Consider the following 20,953-nt stretch of genomic DNA (forward strand, 5'->3'; position numbering starts at 1 on the left):
TGCAAATGAATAACTTTGTCAGCCTGCGAAGTATAACCTACTTGATTTTAGATGAAGCAGACAAAATGCTGGACATGGGGTTTGAACTCAAGATAATGAAGATTTTGTTAGACGTGCACCCAGATAGGCAGAATATTATGACCAGGCAACTTGGTCATATTCAGTTCATTGACTCGTACAATCTTATTTGAAAGAGCCCATGCTTGTCTACGCTGGTACACTGGATCTGGTTGCCATAAGTTTAGTGAAGCAAATATAATGATCACCACAGAGGAAGAAAAATGAATTTATATCTAAAGTTTTCTAGACAGTATTTCACCCAGAGACAAAGTGATTGTCTTCATTTCCCAAAAGGCAGTTGTAGATCATTTATCAAGTGACCTAATACTTGGAAATATATCAGTAGAGTCTCTGCATGGTGATAGAGAACAGAGAGATTGGTCGGGAGAGAGCATTGGAGAATTTTAAAATAGGTCAAGTGAATATTAATTGCTACTGACATAGCCTCCTGAGGTCTTGATGTCCATGATATTACAGATATATATAATTACAATTTTCCATGGAACACTGAAGAATATGTATACTAAATAGTGTGCACAGGAAGAGCCGGAAGGACTGGAGTGTCAATTACACCTGTGACTAGAAATGATTTGAGGGTTGCCACCAAATTGATTAATATTTTAGAAACAGCAAACCAGAGTGTTCCAAAGGAGTTAGCATTAATGGCTGAGAGACACGAGGCACATCAACAACTAAAAAGGAAATGGGGAGACTTCAAGGAAGGCCCAATAAGTTTTATTAAGATCTTTTGTTGAAAAGTGTTACTAGCTTACCAGATGTAAAACTTTAATAACACATATACCTTCAAATGCCTGCTTTCTTAAACTAGGCTTCATTAGTGTTTATACTGCAACTGGCATTACCTCTAAGAGTTTTTAACATAATAAATTGTTAGGTGTTACTCTTTCACTACTACCTACAGTCTAGTGAATGTATCTTTAGAGTTGGTACGTGTATAGATTGGTATAACCTCCTATGAACAACTTGGTAATGTATAAATTATAAACACATAGGCCTTTTGATCTGGCAATTTCTCTTCTATGAATGCATTCTACAAGTATGTCTAAAATATTTGTATATCAAAAGACTAACTGAAATGTCTAGAAAGGGACTAGATGAAGTATTAAAAGCAAAGAACTTTCTACTATGATGATGGACTGAGTTAAAACAGTAAACCTTACCTCCTACTTCAAACTCAACAAAAAAGCTAGATAAAGTATTTTTGAAAAAGGTGTTCCCAAAGCTGGGTTATGAATGGGGGCTTATTATATTCTGTATACGTTTAAATAATTTTCCATAATAAAAAGTCCATATTTACCAGCCTGAAAAAAGATAAATCTCAAGGCAGACCAAATAAAATTATTGAATATTAGAAGTAGAAGAAACCTATGAAAGCTGAAGAAACTGGTTAGACAACTAGTAAGTGTTAGAGTGGTACTAGATAAGGGCTCCAGCTCCCAAAGAGAGAAGACACAAATTTCCAATATCAGGAATAAAAGAGGTGATGTCACTACAGAGTTTATAGATGTTTAAAATAATAAGGAAATATTTTGAACAATTTTGTACTTACACATTTGGCAACTTTGATTAAATGGATGAGTTCCTAGAAAGAGACAAACTACCTTAGTATACTAATGAAGAAATAGATAACCTAAATAACCCTGTATCTATTAAATAAATTTAACTTATAGTTAAGAACCATCCCACAAAGAATTTCCAGGCCCAGGTAGCCTCATGCGTTAAATTCAATCAGAAGGTTAAGGAAGAAATATTACCAATTTTATATAAATCCTTTCTGAAAATCAAGGAAAAGGGAGCACTTCTGAATGCAATATTTGAAGCCAGTGTTACTTTGACATCAAAATCGGACAAATACATTGCAAGAAAACTACAACTACAAGTCAATAACTCTCATGAACATAGAGCAAAAAGTCTAAGCAAAATTTTAGCAAATCAAATCTAATAATATATAAAAAGGCTAATGCATCAAGAACAACTGGAATTTATTTCAAGAATTCAAGGTAGACTGGGTGCAGTGGCTCATGCCTGTAATTCCAACACTTTGGGAGGCCAAGGGAGATGGATTGCTTGAGCTCAGGAGTTTGAGACCAGCCTGGGCAACATGGCAAAACCCTATCCCTACTAAAAAATACAAAAAAATTAGCTAGGCATGGCAGCATGTGCCTGTAGTCTCAGCTACTCAGGAGGCTGAGGTAGGAGAATCACCTGAGCCCTGGAAGTCAAGGCTGCAGTGAGCTGTGATTGCACCACTGCACTACAGCCTGGGTACCAGAAGTGAGACACTGGAAAAAAAAAAATGGAAGGCTAGTTTATCATTAGGAAATCAAATTAATTTATCATATTAATAAATTAAGTAATAAAAACTATATAATCATCTCAAAAGATGCAGAATACACATTTGAAAAAATATAACATCCATTCCTGATCATAGCTCTCAGAAAATTATAAACAAAAGGAAATGTTCTCAACCTAATGAAAAGAATCTACCAAAAAAAAAACCTTATAGGAAAAATCATAATTAATAATTAATGGTGGAAGACTGAATGCTTTCACCCTACAATAAGAAATGAGACTAGAATATCTTTACTTACTTTTTCTATTCAACACTGTATTAGAGGCTCTAGACATTGAAATAAGGCAAGAAAAATAAATAAAAGGCATCAAAACTAAATAGAAGTAAAACCATCTTTATTTAAGACAGTATGACAACATATGTAGAGAATTGAATGGAAAATTAAAAGCCTTTTTTAAAATGAAAAGATGCTAAATGAAGAAGTGATTTAGCAAAGTTGTAGCATACGAGATCAATAAGCAAAAATTAATTAGCAACAAACAATTAGAAATTTGAATTCTTAAAAATATCATTAACAATAGATATTCAAAATATAAAATATCTAGGAATGAATCTGACAAAATATGTGCAAGATATATACAGTGAAAAATATAAAACCTGAATTCATAAAATAGTTATGAACCTATTTTTCAGTTGTGGTTTGTCTTTGTATTCTTTTAACAGTGTCTTTCAAAGAGCAGAAGATTTACATTTTAATGAAGCTCAGTTTATCAGTGTTTCCTTATATATATCAAGCTTTTGATGTTGTATCTATGAAAACATTGTCTATCCCAAGCTCATATAAATTTTCATCTGAATTAATAAAAATACTTGAATTTACAACTGAATTCATAAAAAGACTTATTCATGAATATTCCTGGAAACTTTATTTGTAACAGCTCAAAACTGAGTAAACAAGACCTAAATAAGTAGAGAGATAAACCATATTTATGGGTTAGAAGATTCAATATTTTTAACATTTGAATTCTCCTCAAATTTTTCTATAGAGTCAACATAATCTTAGTCAAGATCCCAGCAGGTGCTTTTTTTTCTTTATTTAATAGATATTAACAAGTTAATTCTAAAATTAATATGGAAACACGAAGGACCTAGAATATCGTAAATAACTGGAAAAAAGTTGGTAGATGAATAACACCTAGTTTAAAGATTTATTACAAAGCTACAATAATCAAGACAATACAGAATTGGCATAAAAATACACAAATAGATCAATAGAACAGGCTAGACAATCAAAAAATATACCACATATATATGAAAAACTGACTTTTTTTTACAAAAGTACAGACACAACTGAGTATAGATAGCATAGACTTTTTAACAAATGGCAGTGGTACAGTTCAATGCCCATATGCAAATAACTCTTTAATCCATACCTCACACCATATGCAAAAATTAACTCAAAATGGATCATACATCTAACTATAAAACTTCTGAAAGAAGGCATAGAAGAAAATTTGTACGAGCTTGGGATAGATAATGTTTTCATAGATACAACACCAAAAGCCTGATATATACATATAAGGAAACATTGATAAACTGAACTTCACTAAAATGTAAAACTTCTGCTGTTTGAAAGATACTATTAAAAAAATACAAAGACAAGCCACAACTGAAAAAATATTTGCAAATCATGTATTTGAGAAAAGATCCTCTCTAAATTCAAGAGTAAGAAAACAAACAGCACAAGAGAAAAATGGACTGAAGATTTTATCAGACATTTTGCTAAAATAGATGGATAACAAATAGTTACAGGAAGTGATGCACAACATTTTTAGTCATTAGGAAAATATAAATTAAAACCATAATAAAGAACACTATACACCTATTAGAATGGCTAAAATGAAAAAATCTGGCAATACCAAGTGCTGATAAGGATTTGGAACAACTAGAATTCTCCCATATGTTGATAAAAATTTTAAATGATCAAATTTCTTGGAAAACAGTTTTGCATTTTCTTAAAAAACTAAATATTCATATGATTTAACCACTCCACTCTTAGGTATTTACTCAAGAAAAATGAATTCATAAAAAGACTTGTATATGAGTATTCCTGGAAGCTTTATTTGTAAACAGTTCAAAACTGAAAACAACCAAAATGTCTTGGTAATTTGTTGGATAAACAAATTGTATTATATCAATACAATGAAATGCTATCAGTAATACAAAAGAACTGACACACACAAAAAGAATGTACTTCAGATGGGTGCGGTGGCTCACTCCTATAACCCCGGCCCTTTGGGAGGCCAAGGCAAGAGGATCACAAGGTCAGAAGATCGAGGTCATCTTGGCCAACATGGTGAAACTCCATCTCTACTGAAATACAAAAAAAAAATTAGCCAGGTGTGGTGGTGTGCACCTGTAATCCCAGCTACTTGGGAGGCTGAGGAGGGGAATCACTTGGACCCATGAGGCGGAGGTTGCAGTGAGCTCAGATTGTGCCACTGTACTCCATCCTGGTGACAGAGCAAGACTCCGTCTAAAAGAAAAAAAAAAAAAAAGAATGTATTTCAAAGTAATTCTACTGAACAAAAGAAGTTAGACATGAGAGTGCATATTGTATGATTCTATTAATATAAAACACTACAAAATGCAAATTAATCTACAGAAAGCAGATCCATAGTTGCCTGAAGATAAGAAGGTTACAGTGATGTAGAAAGGAGAGATTATAAAGAGCAGAAGAAACTTTTGGCCATGATGAATATGTTTATTAATGTTGATTGTAGTGGTGGTTTCACCACCACATATGTATACATATGCCAAAACTTACCAAGTTTTACACTTTAAATATGTGCAGTATATTGTATGTCAGTTATACTTTAATAAAGCTGTTTTAAAAATCATTAGAAATATAAAGCAGCAAGAAAATGTGTATGATAACTCAGGAAAAAGAAGTCAATAGAAAAAAAAAACAAAAAATGACAGAGATGCTAAACTTAGCAGCTAAGAACATTAAAACAGCTATTATAAATATGTCTAATATGCTCAAGGATATTAAAAATGAACATTATGAAGAATGGTATGAAAGATATGAGAATGTAGAAATGTTAAAGATAAAAATTGCAGTATCTTTTTTTTTTTTTTTTTTTGAGATGGAGTCTCGCTCTGTTGCCCAGGCTGGAGTGCAGTGGCATGATCTCAGTTCACTGCAACCTCCGCCTCCCAAGTTCAAGTGATTCTCCTGCCTCAGTCTCCTGAGTAGCTGGGACTACAGGTAAATGCCACCACACCTGGCTAATTTTTTGTCTTATTTTTAGTAGAGATGAGGTTTCACTGTGTTAGCCAGGCCTCGATCTCCTGACCTCATGATCCACCTGCCTCAGCCTCCCAAAGTGCTGGAACTACAGGCGTGAGCCACCATACCAGGCCAAAAATTACAATATCTTAAATGACAATTTCACTGGATGAGACTAAAAGCAAACTAAACACTGCAGATGAAAATAATTAATGAAATTGAGGACAAAACCATGGGAACCATCCAAAATCAAACACACAGAGAAAACATACTAAAAAACAAAGAAAAGAACATCAGGACGTGCCTGTAATGTCAGGCAGCCTAACAGGTAATTGGAGTGCCAGAATAAGAGGAGAAAAAAAGTACGAAACAGGAAAAAAAAATTAATAATGGTTGAAAGTTTTTCCAAATGTGAAGAAAACCTTAAACTCGCAGATACAAGAAGCTCAGTGAACCCCAAAACAAGACAAACCAGGGCTCTCTTATTTCCTTAAGACATGAGAACTAAGACACTTCCTCCTGTACACAAAGGCTATATTGAGAAAGGGGAAAGAAAGAGGCCTCTTGAAAGGAGAAGACTTTTTGAATTAATCAGATGATGTGACTTGTGAACCATTCCTTCATAATAGTCAAGGCTTAGTGCTTTCCATTGATGATGGGGCCCTCATCTGGGCTACTGCTTGAATGGCCAGGTCTCTGAGCCTGGTTGTAATTCCTTTCGAAGTCACATCTTGGATAACCAGTCACACTCTATAGAACTTTCCTTCATGGGACTTTGTTTAACTGCATATCCCAGCTTGGCCTCCTTCCTTTCTTAGTCACGCTTGCCCATTCTCCAGCTGATTTTTCCTGGGAATACTTACTGAAAAATTACTTTCGTAGAAAAAATTTGTCTGAGGGTTATACCTTGTCAGAAGGAGGAGGGGAGAAAGTAGACTCTTGCTTTCTCCATTTGTTCTTTTCTCTGTCTTCCCCCACCTTCCTCCCTGCACTAGAAGGACTGTCCACTCTCCTCTACTATATAGCAAGGGCTGTTATCAAAAAGGGTGGGGGGGTGCGGAGCACGGTGGCTCACGCCTATAATCCCAGCACTTTGGGAGGCTGAGAAGGGTGGATCACGAGATCAGGAGATTGAGACCGTCCTGGCTAACACTGGGTGAAACCCGTCTCTACTAAAAATACAAAAAATTAGCCAGGTGCGGTGGCAGGTGCTTGTAGTCCCAGCTACACGGCAGGCTGAGGCAGAAGAATGGTGTGAACCTGGGAGGCCAAGCTTGCAGTGAGCCGAGATTGTGCCACTGAACTCCAGCCTGGGTGACAGAAGGAGACTCAGTCTCAAAAAAAAAAAAAAAAAAGGGTGGGGGACCAGATGGGCACCTGTCCTTCTAGCTAGTCATGAGGCTGAGACAAGAGGATCACTTGGCCCTGAGAGTTTGAGGCTGTAGTGAGCTATGATCGTGCCCCTGCACTCCAGCCTGGGTGACAGAGTGAGATCCCATCTCTGAAAAAAAACAAAGGCTGGGGAACTAAGGCTGTCTCAATATTTTCAAAAATCAATCAATATAATACCCATATTAACAGGCTTAAGAAGAAAAAAAATCACATGGTTATATCAATTTATGCAGAAAAAGTGTTAGAAAAATTCAACATGCATTCATGCAAAAAAAAACTCTCAGAAAAAAACATGAATAGAAGACAATGTTCTCAACTTGATAAAAAACATACAGAAACCTACATTTAATATTATACTCAGTAGTAAAGGCTAAAAACTTTCCCCCTAAAATGAGGAGAAAAAAGCAAGAATGTTCATTTCTACCACTCATGTTTAACATAGTGCTGGAAGTTTTAGCCAACACAATAAGGCAGGAAAAGAAAATAAATGGCAGATAGATTGAAATGGAAGAAATAAAACTGTATCTATTTGTAGACAACATGATGGTCTATGTAGACAATTCCAAAGCCTCTACAAAATGAAAAACACAAAGCTCTAGATCTCATGAGTTCAGCAAGCGAACAGGATACAAGATCAACATACAAGGCAGTTTTTCTATATAGTAGCAACAGACATGTAGAAATCCAAAATTAAACATATAATACCATATACTATTTCTGAAATAAACTTAAATATTTGAGTGTGAATCTAACAAAACGTGTAGGCTTTGTATGCTAAAAATGATAAAATTCTGATGAAACAAATCAAAGATCTAAATAAATGGACATTTCATGCTCATAGAATGGAAGATTAAGGATAGCAAAGCTATCAATTCTCCCTAAATTTACATAAAGGTTTAACATAGGTCTTATCAAAATCCTAATAAATTTTTAGTAGCTATATATAAGAATATCATAAAATATATAAGGAATGGCAAAGGAACTAAAATAGTTAAAACAATTCTAAAAAAAGAAGACAATTTCAAGACTTAATGTATAGCTACAGTAAGCAAGACTATGTAGTACTGGCAGAGGAATCAACACCTATGTTGACGAACAGAATAGAGAATCCAGTAATAGTGTGGCCAACAGATTTTTGACAAAGGTGCAAAAGCAATTCAATAGTGGGAAGACAGTCTTTTCAACAAATGATGCTGGAAAAAAAATGGATATCCAGAGGCAAAGGAATTAACCCCAACCTAAACATAACATCTTAAAAAATTATCTCAAAGTGGATTATAGATTTAAATGTAAAACACTTTTGGAAGACAATATAGAAAATCTGCAGAACCTAGGGCTTGGTGAAGAGTTCTCAGGCATGACACCAACAGCATGACCCATTAAAAAATAGACAAACTGGAAACTGGGCACCAAGATGGCCGAACAGGAACAGCTCCAGCCTCCAGCTCCCAGCGTGAGCGACACAGAAGATGGGTGATTTCTGCATTTGCAACTGAGGTACCGGGTTCATCTCACTGGGGTGTGTTGGACAGTGGGTGCAGCCTAACGAGCAAGAGATGAAGCAGGGTGAGGCATTGCCTTACCCGGGAAGAGCAAGGGGGAAGGGAATTCCCTTTCCTAGCCAAGGGAAACCGTTACACACAACACCTGGAAAATCGGCTCACTCCCACCCTAATACTGGGCTTTACCAAGGGTCTTAGCAAACGGCACACCAGGAGATTATACTCTGCACCTGGCTCAGAGGGTCCCATGCCCACAGGGCCTCCCTCATTGCCAGCACAGCAGTCTGAGATCTAACTGCAAGGCAGCAGTGAGGCTGGGGGAGGGGCGCCTGCCATTGCTGGGGCTTAAGTAGGTAAACAAAGCAGCCAGGAAGCTCGAACTGGGTGGAGCCCACCATAGCTCAAGGAGGCCTGCCTGCCTCTGTGGACTCCACCTCTGAGGACAGGGCATAGCCAAAAAAAAAAAGGCAGCAGAAACCTCTGCAGATGTAAATATCCCTGTCTGACAGCTTTGCAGAGAGTAGTGGTTCGCCCAGCATGGAGTTTGAGATCTGAGAACGGACAGACCATCTGCTCAAGTGGGTTCCTGACCTCCCCGTAGCCTAACTGGGAGACATTCCCCACTAGGGGCAGACTGACACCTCACACCTCACAGGGTTGGGTACACCTCTGAGACGAAACTTCCAGAGGAACGATCAGACAGCAACATTTGCTGTTCAGCAATATTCACTCTTCTGTAGCCTCTGCTGCTGATACCCAGGCAAACAGGGTCTGGAGTGGACTGCTACCAAACTCCCAACAGACTTGCAGCTGAGGGTCCTGGCTGTTAGAAGGGAAAATAACAAACAGAAAGGACATCCACACCAAAACCCCATCTGTACGTCACCATCATCAAAGACCAAAGGTAGATAAAACCACAAAGATGGGGGAAAAGCAGTGCATAAAAGCTGGAAATTCTAAAAATTAGAGTGCCTCTCCCTCTCCAAAGGAGTGCAGCTCCTCACCAGCAATGGAACAAAGCTGGATGGAGAATGACTTTGAAGAGTTGAGAGAAGAAGGCTTCAGACAATCAAACTTCTCCAAGCTAAAGGAGGAATTACAAACCCAGCGCAAAGAAACTAAAAACCTTGAAAAAAGATTTGACGAATGGCTAACTGGAATAACCAATGTAGAGAAGTCCTTAAACAACCTGATAGAGATGAAAACCATGACACAAGAAATACATGACAAATGCACAAGCTTCAGTAACTGACTTGATCAACTGGAAGAAAGGGTATCAGTGATTGAAGATCAAATGAATGAAATGAAGCGAGAAGAGAAGTTTAGAGAAAAAAGAGTAAAAAGAAATGAACAAAGCTTCTATGAAATATGGGACTATGTGAAAAGACCAAATTGATGTCTGATTGGGGTGCCTGAAAGTGACAGGGAGAATGGAACCAAGTTGGAAAACACTCTGCAGGATATTATCCAGGAGAACTTCCCCAACCTAGTAAGGCAGGCCAACATTCAAATTCAGGAAATACAGAGAACACCACAAAGATATTCCTCGAGAAGAGCAACTCCAAGACACATAATTGTCAGATTCACCAAAGTTGAAATGAAGGAAAAAATGTTAAGGGCAGCCAGAGAGAAAGGTCAGGTTACCCACAAAGGGAAGCCCATCAGACTAACAGCAGATCTCTCGGCAGAAACTCTACAAGCCAGAAGAGAGTGGGGGCCAATATTCAACTTCTTAAAGAAAAGAATTTTAAACCCAGAATTTCATATCCAGCCAAACTAAGTTTCATAAGTGAAGGAGAAATAAAATCCTTTACAGACAAGCAAATGCTGAGAGATTTTGTCACCACCACGCCTGCCCTACAAGAGCTCCTGAAGGAAGCACTGAAGATGGAAAGGAACAACTGGTACCAGCCATTGCAAAAACATGCCAAAATGTAAAGACCATTGATTCTAGGAAGAAACTGCATCAACTAATGAGCAAAATAACCAGCTAACATCATAATGACAGGATCAAGTTCACACATAACAATATTAACCTTAAATGTAAATGGGCTAAATGCTCCAATTAAAAGACACAGACTGGCAAATTGGATAGAGTCAAGACCCATCAGTTTGCTGTATTCAGGAGACCCATCTCATGTGCAGAGACACACATAGGCTCAAAATAAAGGGATGGAGGAAGATCTACCAAGCAAATGGAAAACAAAAAACGGCAGGGGTTGCAATCCTAGTATCTGATAAAACAGGCTTTAAACCAACAAAGATCAAGAGAGACAAAGAAGGCCATTACATAATGGTAAAGGGATCAATTCAACAAGAAGAGCTAACTATCCTAAATATATATGCACCCAATACAGGATCAACCAGATTCATAAAGCAAGTCCTTAGAGACATACAAAGAGACTTAGACTGCCATACAATAATCATGGGAGACTTTAACACCCCACTGTCAACATTAGACAGATCAACAAGACAGAAAGTTAAAAAGGATATCCAGGAATAGAATTCAACTCTGCACCAAGCAGACCTAATAGACATCTACAGAACTCTCCACCCCAAATCAACAGAATATACATTCTTCTCAGCACTACATCGCACTTATCCCAAAATTGACCACATAGTTGGAAGTAAAGCACTCCTCAGCAAATGGAAAAGAACTGAAATTATAACAAACTATCTCTCAGACCACAGTGCAATCAAACTAGAACTCAGGATTAAGAAACTCAATCAAAACCACTCAACTACATGGAACCGGAACAATCTGCTCCTGAATGACTACTGGGTATATAACAAAATGAAGGCAGAAATCAAGATGTTCTTTGAAACCAATGAGAAAAAACATATAACATACCAGAATCTCTGGGACACATTTAAAGCCATGTGTACAGGGAAATTTATAGCACTAAATGCCCACAAGAGAAAGCAGGAAAGATCTAAATTTGACACACTAACATCACAATTAAAATAACTAGAGAAGCAAGAGCAAAAACTTTCAAAAGCTAACAGAAGGCAAGAAACAACTAAGATCAGAGCAGAACTGAAGGAGATAGAGACACAAAAAAGCCTTCAAAAAAATCAATGAATCCAGGAGCTGGTTTTTTGAAAAGATCGACAAAATTGATAGAATGCTAGCAAGACTAAAAAGAAGAAAAGAGAGAAGAATCAAATAGACACAATAAAAAATGATAAAGGGGATATCACCACCGACCCCACAGAAATACAAACTACCATCAGAGAATACTATAAACACCTCTATGAAAAAAAACTAGAAAACCTAGAAGAAATGGATAAATTCCTGGACACATACACTCTCCCAAGACTAAACCAGGAAGAATTTGGATCCCTGAATAGACCAATAACAGGATCTGAAATTGAGGCAACAATTAATAGCCTACCCACCAAAAAAAGTCCAGGACCAGATGGATTCACAGCTGAATTCTACCAAAGGTACAAGGAGGAGCTGGTACCATTCCTGCTGAAATTATTCCAATCAATAGAAAAAGAGGGAATCCTCCCTAACTTATTTTATGAGGCCAACATCATCCTGATACCAAAGCCTGGCAGAGACACATACACAAAAAAAGAGAATTTTAGAACAATATCTCTGATGAACATTGATGCAAAAATCCTCAATAAAATACTGGCAAACCAAATCCAGCAGCACATCAAAAAGCTTATCCACCATGATCAAGTGGGTTTTATCCCTGGGATGCAAGGCTGGTTCAACATATGCAAATCAATAAACGTAATCCAGCATATAAACAGAACAAAAACAAAAACCACATGATTATCTCAATAGATGCAGAAAAGGCCTTTGACAAAATTCAACAGCCCTTCATGCTAAAAACTCTCAATAAACTCGGTATTGATGGAACATATCTCAAAATAATAAGAGCTATTTATAACAAACCCACAGCCAATATCATACTGAATAGACAAAAACTGGAAGAATTCCCCTTGAAAACTGGCACAAGACAGGGATGCCCTTTCTCACCACTCCTATTCAACATAGTTTTGGAAGTTCAGGCCAGGACAATCAGGCAAGAGAAAGAAATAAAGGGTATTCAATTAGGAAAAAAGGAAGTCAAATTGTTCCTGTTTGCAGATAACATGATTGCATATTTGGAAAACCCCATCGTCTCAGCCCCAAATCCTTAAGCTGATAAGCAACTTCAGCAAAGTCTCAGGATACAAAATCAATGTGCATTAAAAATCACAAGCATTCTTATATACCAATAACAGACAGAGAGCCAAATCATGAGTAAACTCCCATTCACAATGCTTCAAAGAGAATAAAATACCTAGGAATCCAACTTACAAGGGATGTGAAGGACCTCTTCAAGGATGACTATAAACCACTGCTCAATGAAATAAAGGAGGACACAAACAAATGGAAGAGCATTCCATGTTCATGGATAGGAAGAATCAGTATCGTGAAAATGGCCATACTGCCCAAGGTTATTTATAGATTCAATGCCATCTCCATTAAGCCACCAATGACTTTCTTCACAGAATTGGAAAATACTACTTTAAAGTTCATATGGAACCAAAAAAGACCCCGCATTGCCAAGACAATCCTAAGCCAAAAGAACAAAGCTGGATGTATCACGCTACCTAACCTCAAACTATACTACAAGGCTACAGTAACCACAACAGCATGGTACTTGTACCAAAACAGAGATATAGACCAATGGAACAGAACAGAACCCTCAGAAATAATACCACACATCTGCAACCATCTAATCTCTGACAAACCTGACAAAAACAGGAACTGGGGAAAGGATTCCCTATTTAATAAATGGTGCTGGGAAAACTGGCTAGCCATAAGTGGAAAGCTGAAACTGGATCCCTTCCTTACACCTTATACAAAAATTAATTCAAGATGTAGTAGAGACTTAAACATTAGACCCAAAACCATAAAAACCCTAGAAGAAAACCTAGACAATACCATTCAGGACATAGGCATGGGCAAGGACTTCATGTCTAAAACACCAAAAGCAATGGCAACAAAAGCCAAAATGGACAAATGGGATCTATTTAAACTAAAGAGCTTCTGCACAGCAAACGAATCTACCATCAGAGTGAACAGGCAACCTACCGAATGGGAGAAAATTTTTGCAATCTACTCATCTGACAAAGGGCTAATATCCAGAACCTACAAAGAACTCAAACAAATTTACAAAAAAAAAAAAAAAAAACAACAACCCCATCAGAGAGTGGGCAAAGGATATGAACAGACACTTCTCAAAAGAAGACATTTATGCAGCCAACAGACACATGAAAAAATGCTTGTCATCACTCACCGTCAGAGAAATGCAAATCAAAACCACAATGAGATACCATCTCATACCAGTTAGAATGGTGATCATTAAAAAGTCAGGTGATCATTAAAAACAACAGGTGCTGGAGAGGATGTGGAGAAATAGGAACACTTTTACACTGTTTGTGGGACTGTAAACTAGTTCAACCATTGTGGAAGACAGTGTGGCGATTCCTCAAGGATCTAGAACTAGAAATACCATTTGACCCAGCAATCCCATTACTGCGTATATACCCGAAGGATTATAAATCATGCTGCTATAAAGACACATGCACACGTATGATTACTGCGGCACTATTCACAATAGCAAAGACTCGGACCAATGCAAATGTCCATCAATGACAGACTAGATTAAGAAAATGTGGCACATATACACCATGGAATACTATGCAGCCATAAAAAGGATGAGTTCATGTCCTTTGTAGGGACATGGATGAAGCTGGAAACCATCATTCTCAGCAAACTATAGCAAGAACAGTAAACCAAATGCCACCTGTTCTCACTCATAGGTGGGAATTGAACAACGAGAACACTTGGACACAGGAAGGGGAACATCACACACCACGGCCTGTTGTGGGATCAGGGGAGAGTGGAGGGATAGCATTAGGAGATATACCTAATGTAAATGACAAGTTAATGGGTGCAGCACACCAACATGGCACATGTATACATATGTAACAAATCTGCACGTTGTGCACATGTACCCTAGAACATAAAGTATAATAATAATTTTAAAAAAAACAAGTATATGGGAAAAACAAACAAAAAAAATAGACAATTTGGACTTCATCAAAATTAAATTGAAACTTTTATTTAAAACTTTTATTCTCTGAAAGACCTTATTAAGATGATGAAAAGACAAGCTATAGGCTGGGAGAACGTATTTGCAAACTATATATTACTCACAAAGGACTTAGATCTAGAATATATAGAGAACTTCTAGAATTCAACAGTAAAAAATAAAATCTATCAGAAAATAGGAAAAGGCATGAAGAGACATTTCACTGACTGATATACAGATGGCAAATAAGCACACAAAAAGATGTTTAACATCATTAGTCATTGGAGACATGCAAATTAAAACCACAATGAGATATTACCATACACCTATCAGGACAGCTAAAGTATAGTGACAAAACCAAATGATGACCATGATACAATGAACCTCTATCACTCATATATTGCTGGTAGGAGTATAAAATGGTATTGCCACTTTGAAAAACAGTTTGGCAATTTCTTAAGAACTAAACATGCAACTACTTCATGACCCAGCAATGACACTTGCGAACATTTGTCCCAATGAAATAAACACTATGTTCACACAAAAACCTGTACAAGTGCTTTGGGAGGCAAAGATAGCAGGATCCCTTGGGGCCAGAAGTTTGAGGCTAGCCTGGGCAGCATAGAGGGATCCCGCCTCTTCAAGAGGAAAACCTGGACACAATTATTCATAAAAGATTTATTTGTAAAATCAAAAACTGGAAACAACCAAAATACCCCTCAATAGATGAATGACTAAATAAACTTTCATACATCCATACTATGTAATAGTACTTAGCAATGAAAAGACTCAAACTATTGATGCGTACTTGGATGCAAACTATTGATGCATTATGCTGAATTAGAAAAGCCAATCTCTAAAGGTCACATGCTATATAATTCCATTTATAGAACATTCTCAAAATGACAAAATTACAAAGATGGAGAACAGATTAGTGGTTGTTAGGAGTTAGAGATGATTAGGGAGTGGTATGAGTGCATATAAAGGAGAAGTATGGGAATGACCTTTAAGGTGGAACAGTTCTGTAACTTTATTATGGTAGTTTTTGCACAAATATATGCATATGATGAATGACATAAAAACATATATATGCATAGTACCAATGTTAAATTCTTTCTTTTGATATACTATAATTATGTAAGATAAACTAGATGAAGTGCACCTAGGACCTCTCTACGTTATCTTTGCAACTTCTGGTGAATCTATAATTATTTCAAAATAAAAAGTTAGAAAAAAGTATGAGATACTGTATTAGTCCGCATGCTGCTATGAAGAAATACCCAAGACTGGGTAATTTATAAAGAAAAGGGGTTTAACTGACTCACAGTTCTGCATGGCTGGGAAGGCCTTGGGAAACTTATAGTCATGGCAGGAGAAGGGGAAGAAAGGGGAAGAAAGGGGAAGAAAGGCACTTTCTTCACAGGGCAGCAAGACAGAGTGAGTGCAAGCAGGGGAAATGTCAGATTCTCATAAAACCATCAGATCTCAGGAGACTCATTCACTATCAGGAGAACCGCATGGAGGAAACCACCCCCTTTTTCCAATTACCTCCCACCGGGTTATGGGAACTACAATTCAAGATGAGATTTGGGTGGGGACACAACAAAACCATATCAGGTGCCTGTAGTAGGCATCAGAATTATCTGAGTCAATTGTCAAAACATATAAATTTCTAAACCCCATTCTAAACTCACTGATCTATAATTTATTTTTGCTTGTTAAAAACTTTTAATTCTAATAAAATACGCAGAACATAAAGTTTACCACTTTAACCATTTTTAAGTATATAATAATTTCAGTAGTGTTAAGAACATTCACACTGTTGTCAACCTATCTCCAGAACTCTTCTCATCTTACAAAACTAAAATCTATACCCATTAAGCAATAACTCCCCACTCCCCAGCTTTGTTCTCTCCTCTGGGAATCTTCTTAGACTCATATATACCAGGAACTTGGCAGGTTCCGTGTTTAGATAGCAAGGAAGCTGATCATAATGATAATCCGACCTAAGGATAGCAGTTACCATTACCCAGGCTGTATGTGTCACCGTGTACTCCCTTTTTCATTTAATTCTCACAGTACTCTAATAGTTGACAAGTATTGTATCTATTCTGTGAATGAGGAAACAGACTCAGAGAGGTTAAGAGACTAGCTCAATTCACACAGCTCAGGTTCAAACTTAGGCCTGCTGGGCTCCCAGAATCTGGCGTACCACAAGCCATCCTTCTGTTGCAGGTTCTTCATGACCCTGGCTTCAAGCTTAACCTCAGTTGTCTTTTCCTTGTGGTTTCAGAAGCAGAGACCCAGAGGGTAACAACTCTTCCAAAACATCACAGTTTTGGAGCCTGACCTTGGTTTATGAACATCTGTAGAACTTTATTAAGATTTCTTCTTGCTTGAATTTTAATGTTCTGAAAATATGGTTTCTAGTTAACACTAGAGTTTGCAACACAATAGAAAAATTGAATGGGACTTTCCTTTCCCATTTTTGCAAGCTCGTCTGGGCCATAGTCCCACTGAAACAGGACCAAGGAAGAGGTAGGTGAACAGAGGAGGATTTACCGACCTACAGCAAGAAAAAAAAAAAGTCAGATATGTAGGTAAAGTGTTTCCATTTTTTCCTCTGAAATATTTTGCACCCTGACCTACACAGTAATTTCAAAAGATTCCTTCACAAGTTGAGTAACATATCATCTGAATAAGAAAATTTCAAAACTAGTTTTTCAAGCATTGATGTATTGTTTAAAAGAAAAACCAAGCACGCTGCCCTTAAAAACAAGTTACAGATTATACATCCATGAGAGCAACTCTTTAAATTTATTTTAAAAACCTTTGAAATTTTGAAAGTAGTGCAGGAGATGGTGTAGGGTGTAATTTAGTGGGATTCTTTCCCTCAGAAAACATCTGAGAACATTTTCTCTAATAATAAAGGGCAAAGTACATGCAGCTGTGTTCGGCGCAAATGCTCCACCAGTGTGTGAGTGGACAAAGAGATCGCTGGTTGGAAACAAATAAGTTTTGGTATCTCCCATTTAAGCTATTTCCCCGGCGTCCGCCGGAGGACAGTATTGTGGTCTCAGAGCGCGGAAAGAGACAATTCTTCTTGTGCAGGGGCAGGAAACTTTCCGTGTAGGAGATATTATCTCAAATGAGTGTAAAAAGAACACATGTCTGCATTTCTAACAAGCTCCCTTACAGCTGCTGCTGGTCCAAGGACCAACCTTTGAGGGGCAAGTTGTTGAATGGGGTGAAGAAATTTCCTGCTAGACAGGAAAGGTGCTTTCTGAAGAAAACGATAAGCTTCTGGGGTACCAGCGACCTAAAAAGGGGCAGCAATAGAAGCAAACTGGATGAGCAGATACAGGGTTGAAAACTGGCCAGAGGAAGGACAGCGGTCTCCGCCTTCTCTTTACTCGGAATAAGGTTTTAGGAAAAGGGAGAAAGGAGGCGCTCGCCCTCTGTCTGGCTTTGAAAGAAAACGTCGCGGTGTGTGATGTTCCCCTTCCTGTGTCAAAGCGTTCTCACTGTTCAGTTCCCACCCATGAGTGAGAACATGCGGTGTTTGGTTTTTTGCCCTTGTGAGAGTTTGCATTAGGAGATACACCTGATGTAAACAACGAGTTAATGGGTGCAGCACACCAACATGGCACACGTATACATATGTAACAAACCGGCACGTTGTGCACATATACCCTGGAACTTAAAGTATAATAAAAATTAAATAAATAAGTAAGTAAAACGCGCAAGGGGATTCTTTGGAAAGGGCAGCAGACGCGCACTTGGACATGGTAGTCAGCTGGACCCGCAGCCTGCACCGGGACGCAGGGGCCGGGGCCGAAAGGGGCCACGGGCTGTACAGCCCTTACCTGCGCTCGCCCTGGTCGGTGTAGACGTTGAGGAAGAGACCCTCCTTGAAGTCTTCATACACCAGGCCGGAGAAGCGGAGCTGCAGCTCGTAGCTGCTACCAGGTTTCAGGGGCTCACTGAGCTCCAGCACCATGTATTCCGTGTCCACCGCGAACCACACGTCGTCCACGGGCACGCGGCCCACTGTGGCGTTCCCAGTGCCCGGGGACAGGGGGCCCCGCACCTCCGCGCGCTCGCAGTCCTGGAACAGGCTATGCAGCAGCAGGCGAGAGGTGGCCACAGTGCAGCGCACCGTGATGTTCACGCGGCCAGTGAAGAGCAAAGACCCCGCAGGAAGGTGGTCTGGCCTCAGCCGCGGCCACAGCTCCAGGTCGTAGTGCAGCGGCACGAGCCAGGGCGGCAGGCGTAGCTGGTCCCAGGGCCCCGGGGGTCGCCAGACGCTTGGGGTGGTCGTCACCGGTAGCTCGCGTGCACTGCTGGGTTTCGGGGTCCGCGTCGGCTTCTGCCTGAGGGGAGGGGAGGACTCGGCTTCCGAGTCCCCGAGTCCAGGCAGCCCCGAAGGTGGGACGCGCGCGCAGTGGCCGTACAAGGCGGCGAGTACGGCCAGCGCCAGCAGGAGGGCGGCTACCAGCCCCGCCAGCAGCAGGGCCACCGCGCGGCTCACATAGAAGCCTGAGTTGGAAGGGGGCCCCATGGCAGGGACCGGGTTCGGGCGCGAGGCAGGAGCTCAGAGACTGTGGCAGCTGCCAAAACCCCGGCCAGGGTATTCAGTGCTGGGACCCCTGCCCCTCCTCTCTTGTAACGTGCCTCTTCCTCCTGGAAGAGCCTGGACGGACTGGAGCGCAGCAGACAGCGGTTGGGACCATGACTTCCCCCTCCCAGCTAATCAGACACAGGTCCCAGCCTATCCACTCCCGCCCCCGGCCAGCGCCAGGGAAGAGGCGGACCTGGCGCGCCCAGGAGCTTACCCCTTTGGGTTCGGAGAGAAAGACCCCACGGAAGATGCCTCCAGCGTCAGCACGGGGAGGGGGCGTTCAGGCCAAACTCGAATTCGTACGCCTTAAACGTGGATATTTGGATGAGGGATGTGCCCCGGTACGGTTTCAGGTGTTGTCGGAGAGGGGACAGGTACGGAGCACCTCTATCTCCAAGCCAGCCATGAGCCACCAGCAACACACCTGCTCCACCGCCAGGCAGGGTTTCGTGTGCTAGGGGGTGGTAAGGGCTAGAGGACCAGGATATTTGGGAATGCGTTCGGAAATGACCCTGCAGGGCGTCGGCTGCGCCATCTGAACAAATTTCTGGAGCCAAACGTGTAGCCCTAACTTCGCTTCCTAAATAAGCCCGGGAGGCATGCGGCCCAGGCAGCGAAGGCGAAGATGGAAACAACGTCCGGAGGCCCGGAAGCTTTCCAGAGCTTAGGAAACCAGGCTGGAGGAAGAGGCGACTAAGTGCTAGGTAGCCTGGCGTCTGCGTCTCCGGGTGAAGTGGGGTTGTGGGGCAGAGCAGGGTTAGGACCGCGTTACCACAGGAAGGGGCCTGGCGGGACGGTTTTTCTTAGCTCTGCAGCTGCCGGGGGCCGGGATTTCCCTTCCTGAAGCCGTGGGAGAGGGGACACCTGCTTTCAAAACCGGCCTGAATCAAGCAAAGAGTATAAAACAACTCGGCAGCCAGTGTTTCCACCCAGAAATTCCTGGGCTGGAACTGGTTTTCCCGGCGGTACCCTAGTCGCTGAGGCTTTCACATGTTTGACATGGCATATGTTTGCTATTTAGCTGGTGCCCCTGAGCGAATTCTTGGCTCTGCGCTGGATCTGGAGTCTGCATTCATGCACGCTGATGAATTGGAAATGAGATTGCAAGCATCAGGAGGCACTGGGGACGGAAGGGAAGGTAGTTAGATCCCACTGCAAGTTGAAGATTTTAAACTATCCTGTCTTGAGACTGCAGTGTGTGTGTGTGTGTGTGTGTGTGTGTGTGTGTGTGTGTGTGTGTGTGTGTGTTACAGCGAAAATACAATAATTTTTTCCATAGCAGCTATAAAACGATGTTCGCTTTACTACTGCTTTGACTCTCAGTTTCAATGAGGAAACCCTTTCGCCTGGGTTCAGAGATGGGGTAGACCACGGTGATTCTCCTGGGAAATGCGTGCTTGTTCCTTGAACTGAAGTGAATCACATAAACATCAGCATCATCACCCTCTGGAATAAGACAGGGAAGTGGAAGGAGATTTGGCATCAAGCTCACGCAGATAGTTGTGCTATAATCTGTGGACCAGTCCACATTAAGACCATATGACTTATTTTTTTGGATTTGCTTTCTTCAGAAACTTAAGGATTATATTTAAAAATAATTATGACCACATGCATCACTCTCAGAAGATCGTGAATACAGCTGAGGGAGAAGCTCCATCTATTTCTATGTAC

The 20,953-nt window shown here is 40.0% G+C and overlaps 1 protein-coding gene across 1 annotated transcript in view; it reads right to left on the bottom strand.

Annotated features, from left to right (window-relative positions):
* Positions 1-19,400, bottom strand: part of LVRN (laeverin) — a 72,662-nt gene extending 53,262 nt beyond the window's left edge. The window contains exon 1 of the mRNA XM_010352607.2: positions 18,528-19,400. Within this exon, the coding sequence (XP_010350909.2) occupies positions 18,528-19,222 (695 nt within the window). The 5' untranslated portion in view covers positions 19,223-19,400. The remainder of the gene's footprint in view (positions 1-18,527) is intronic.
* Positions 19,401-20,953: the final 1,553 nt, after the last annotated feature.

Source organism: Rhinopithecus roxellana, chromosome 3 (assembly GCF_007565055.1).
Source record: "Rhinopithecus roxellana isolate Shanxi Qingling chromosome 3, ASM756505v1, whole genome shotgun sequence".
NCBI lineage: Eukaryota > Metazoa > Chordata > Mammalia > Primates > Cercopithecidae > Rhinopithecus > Rhinopithecus roxellana.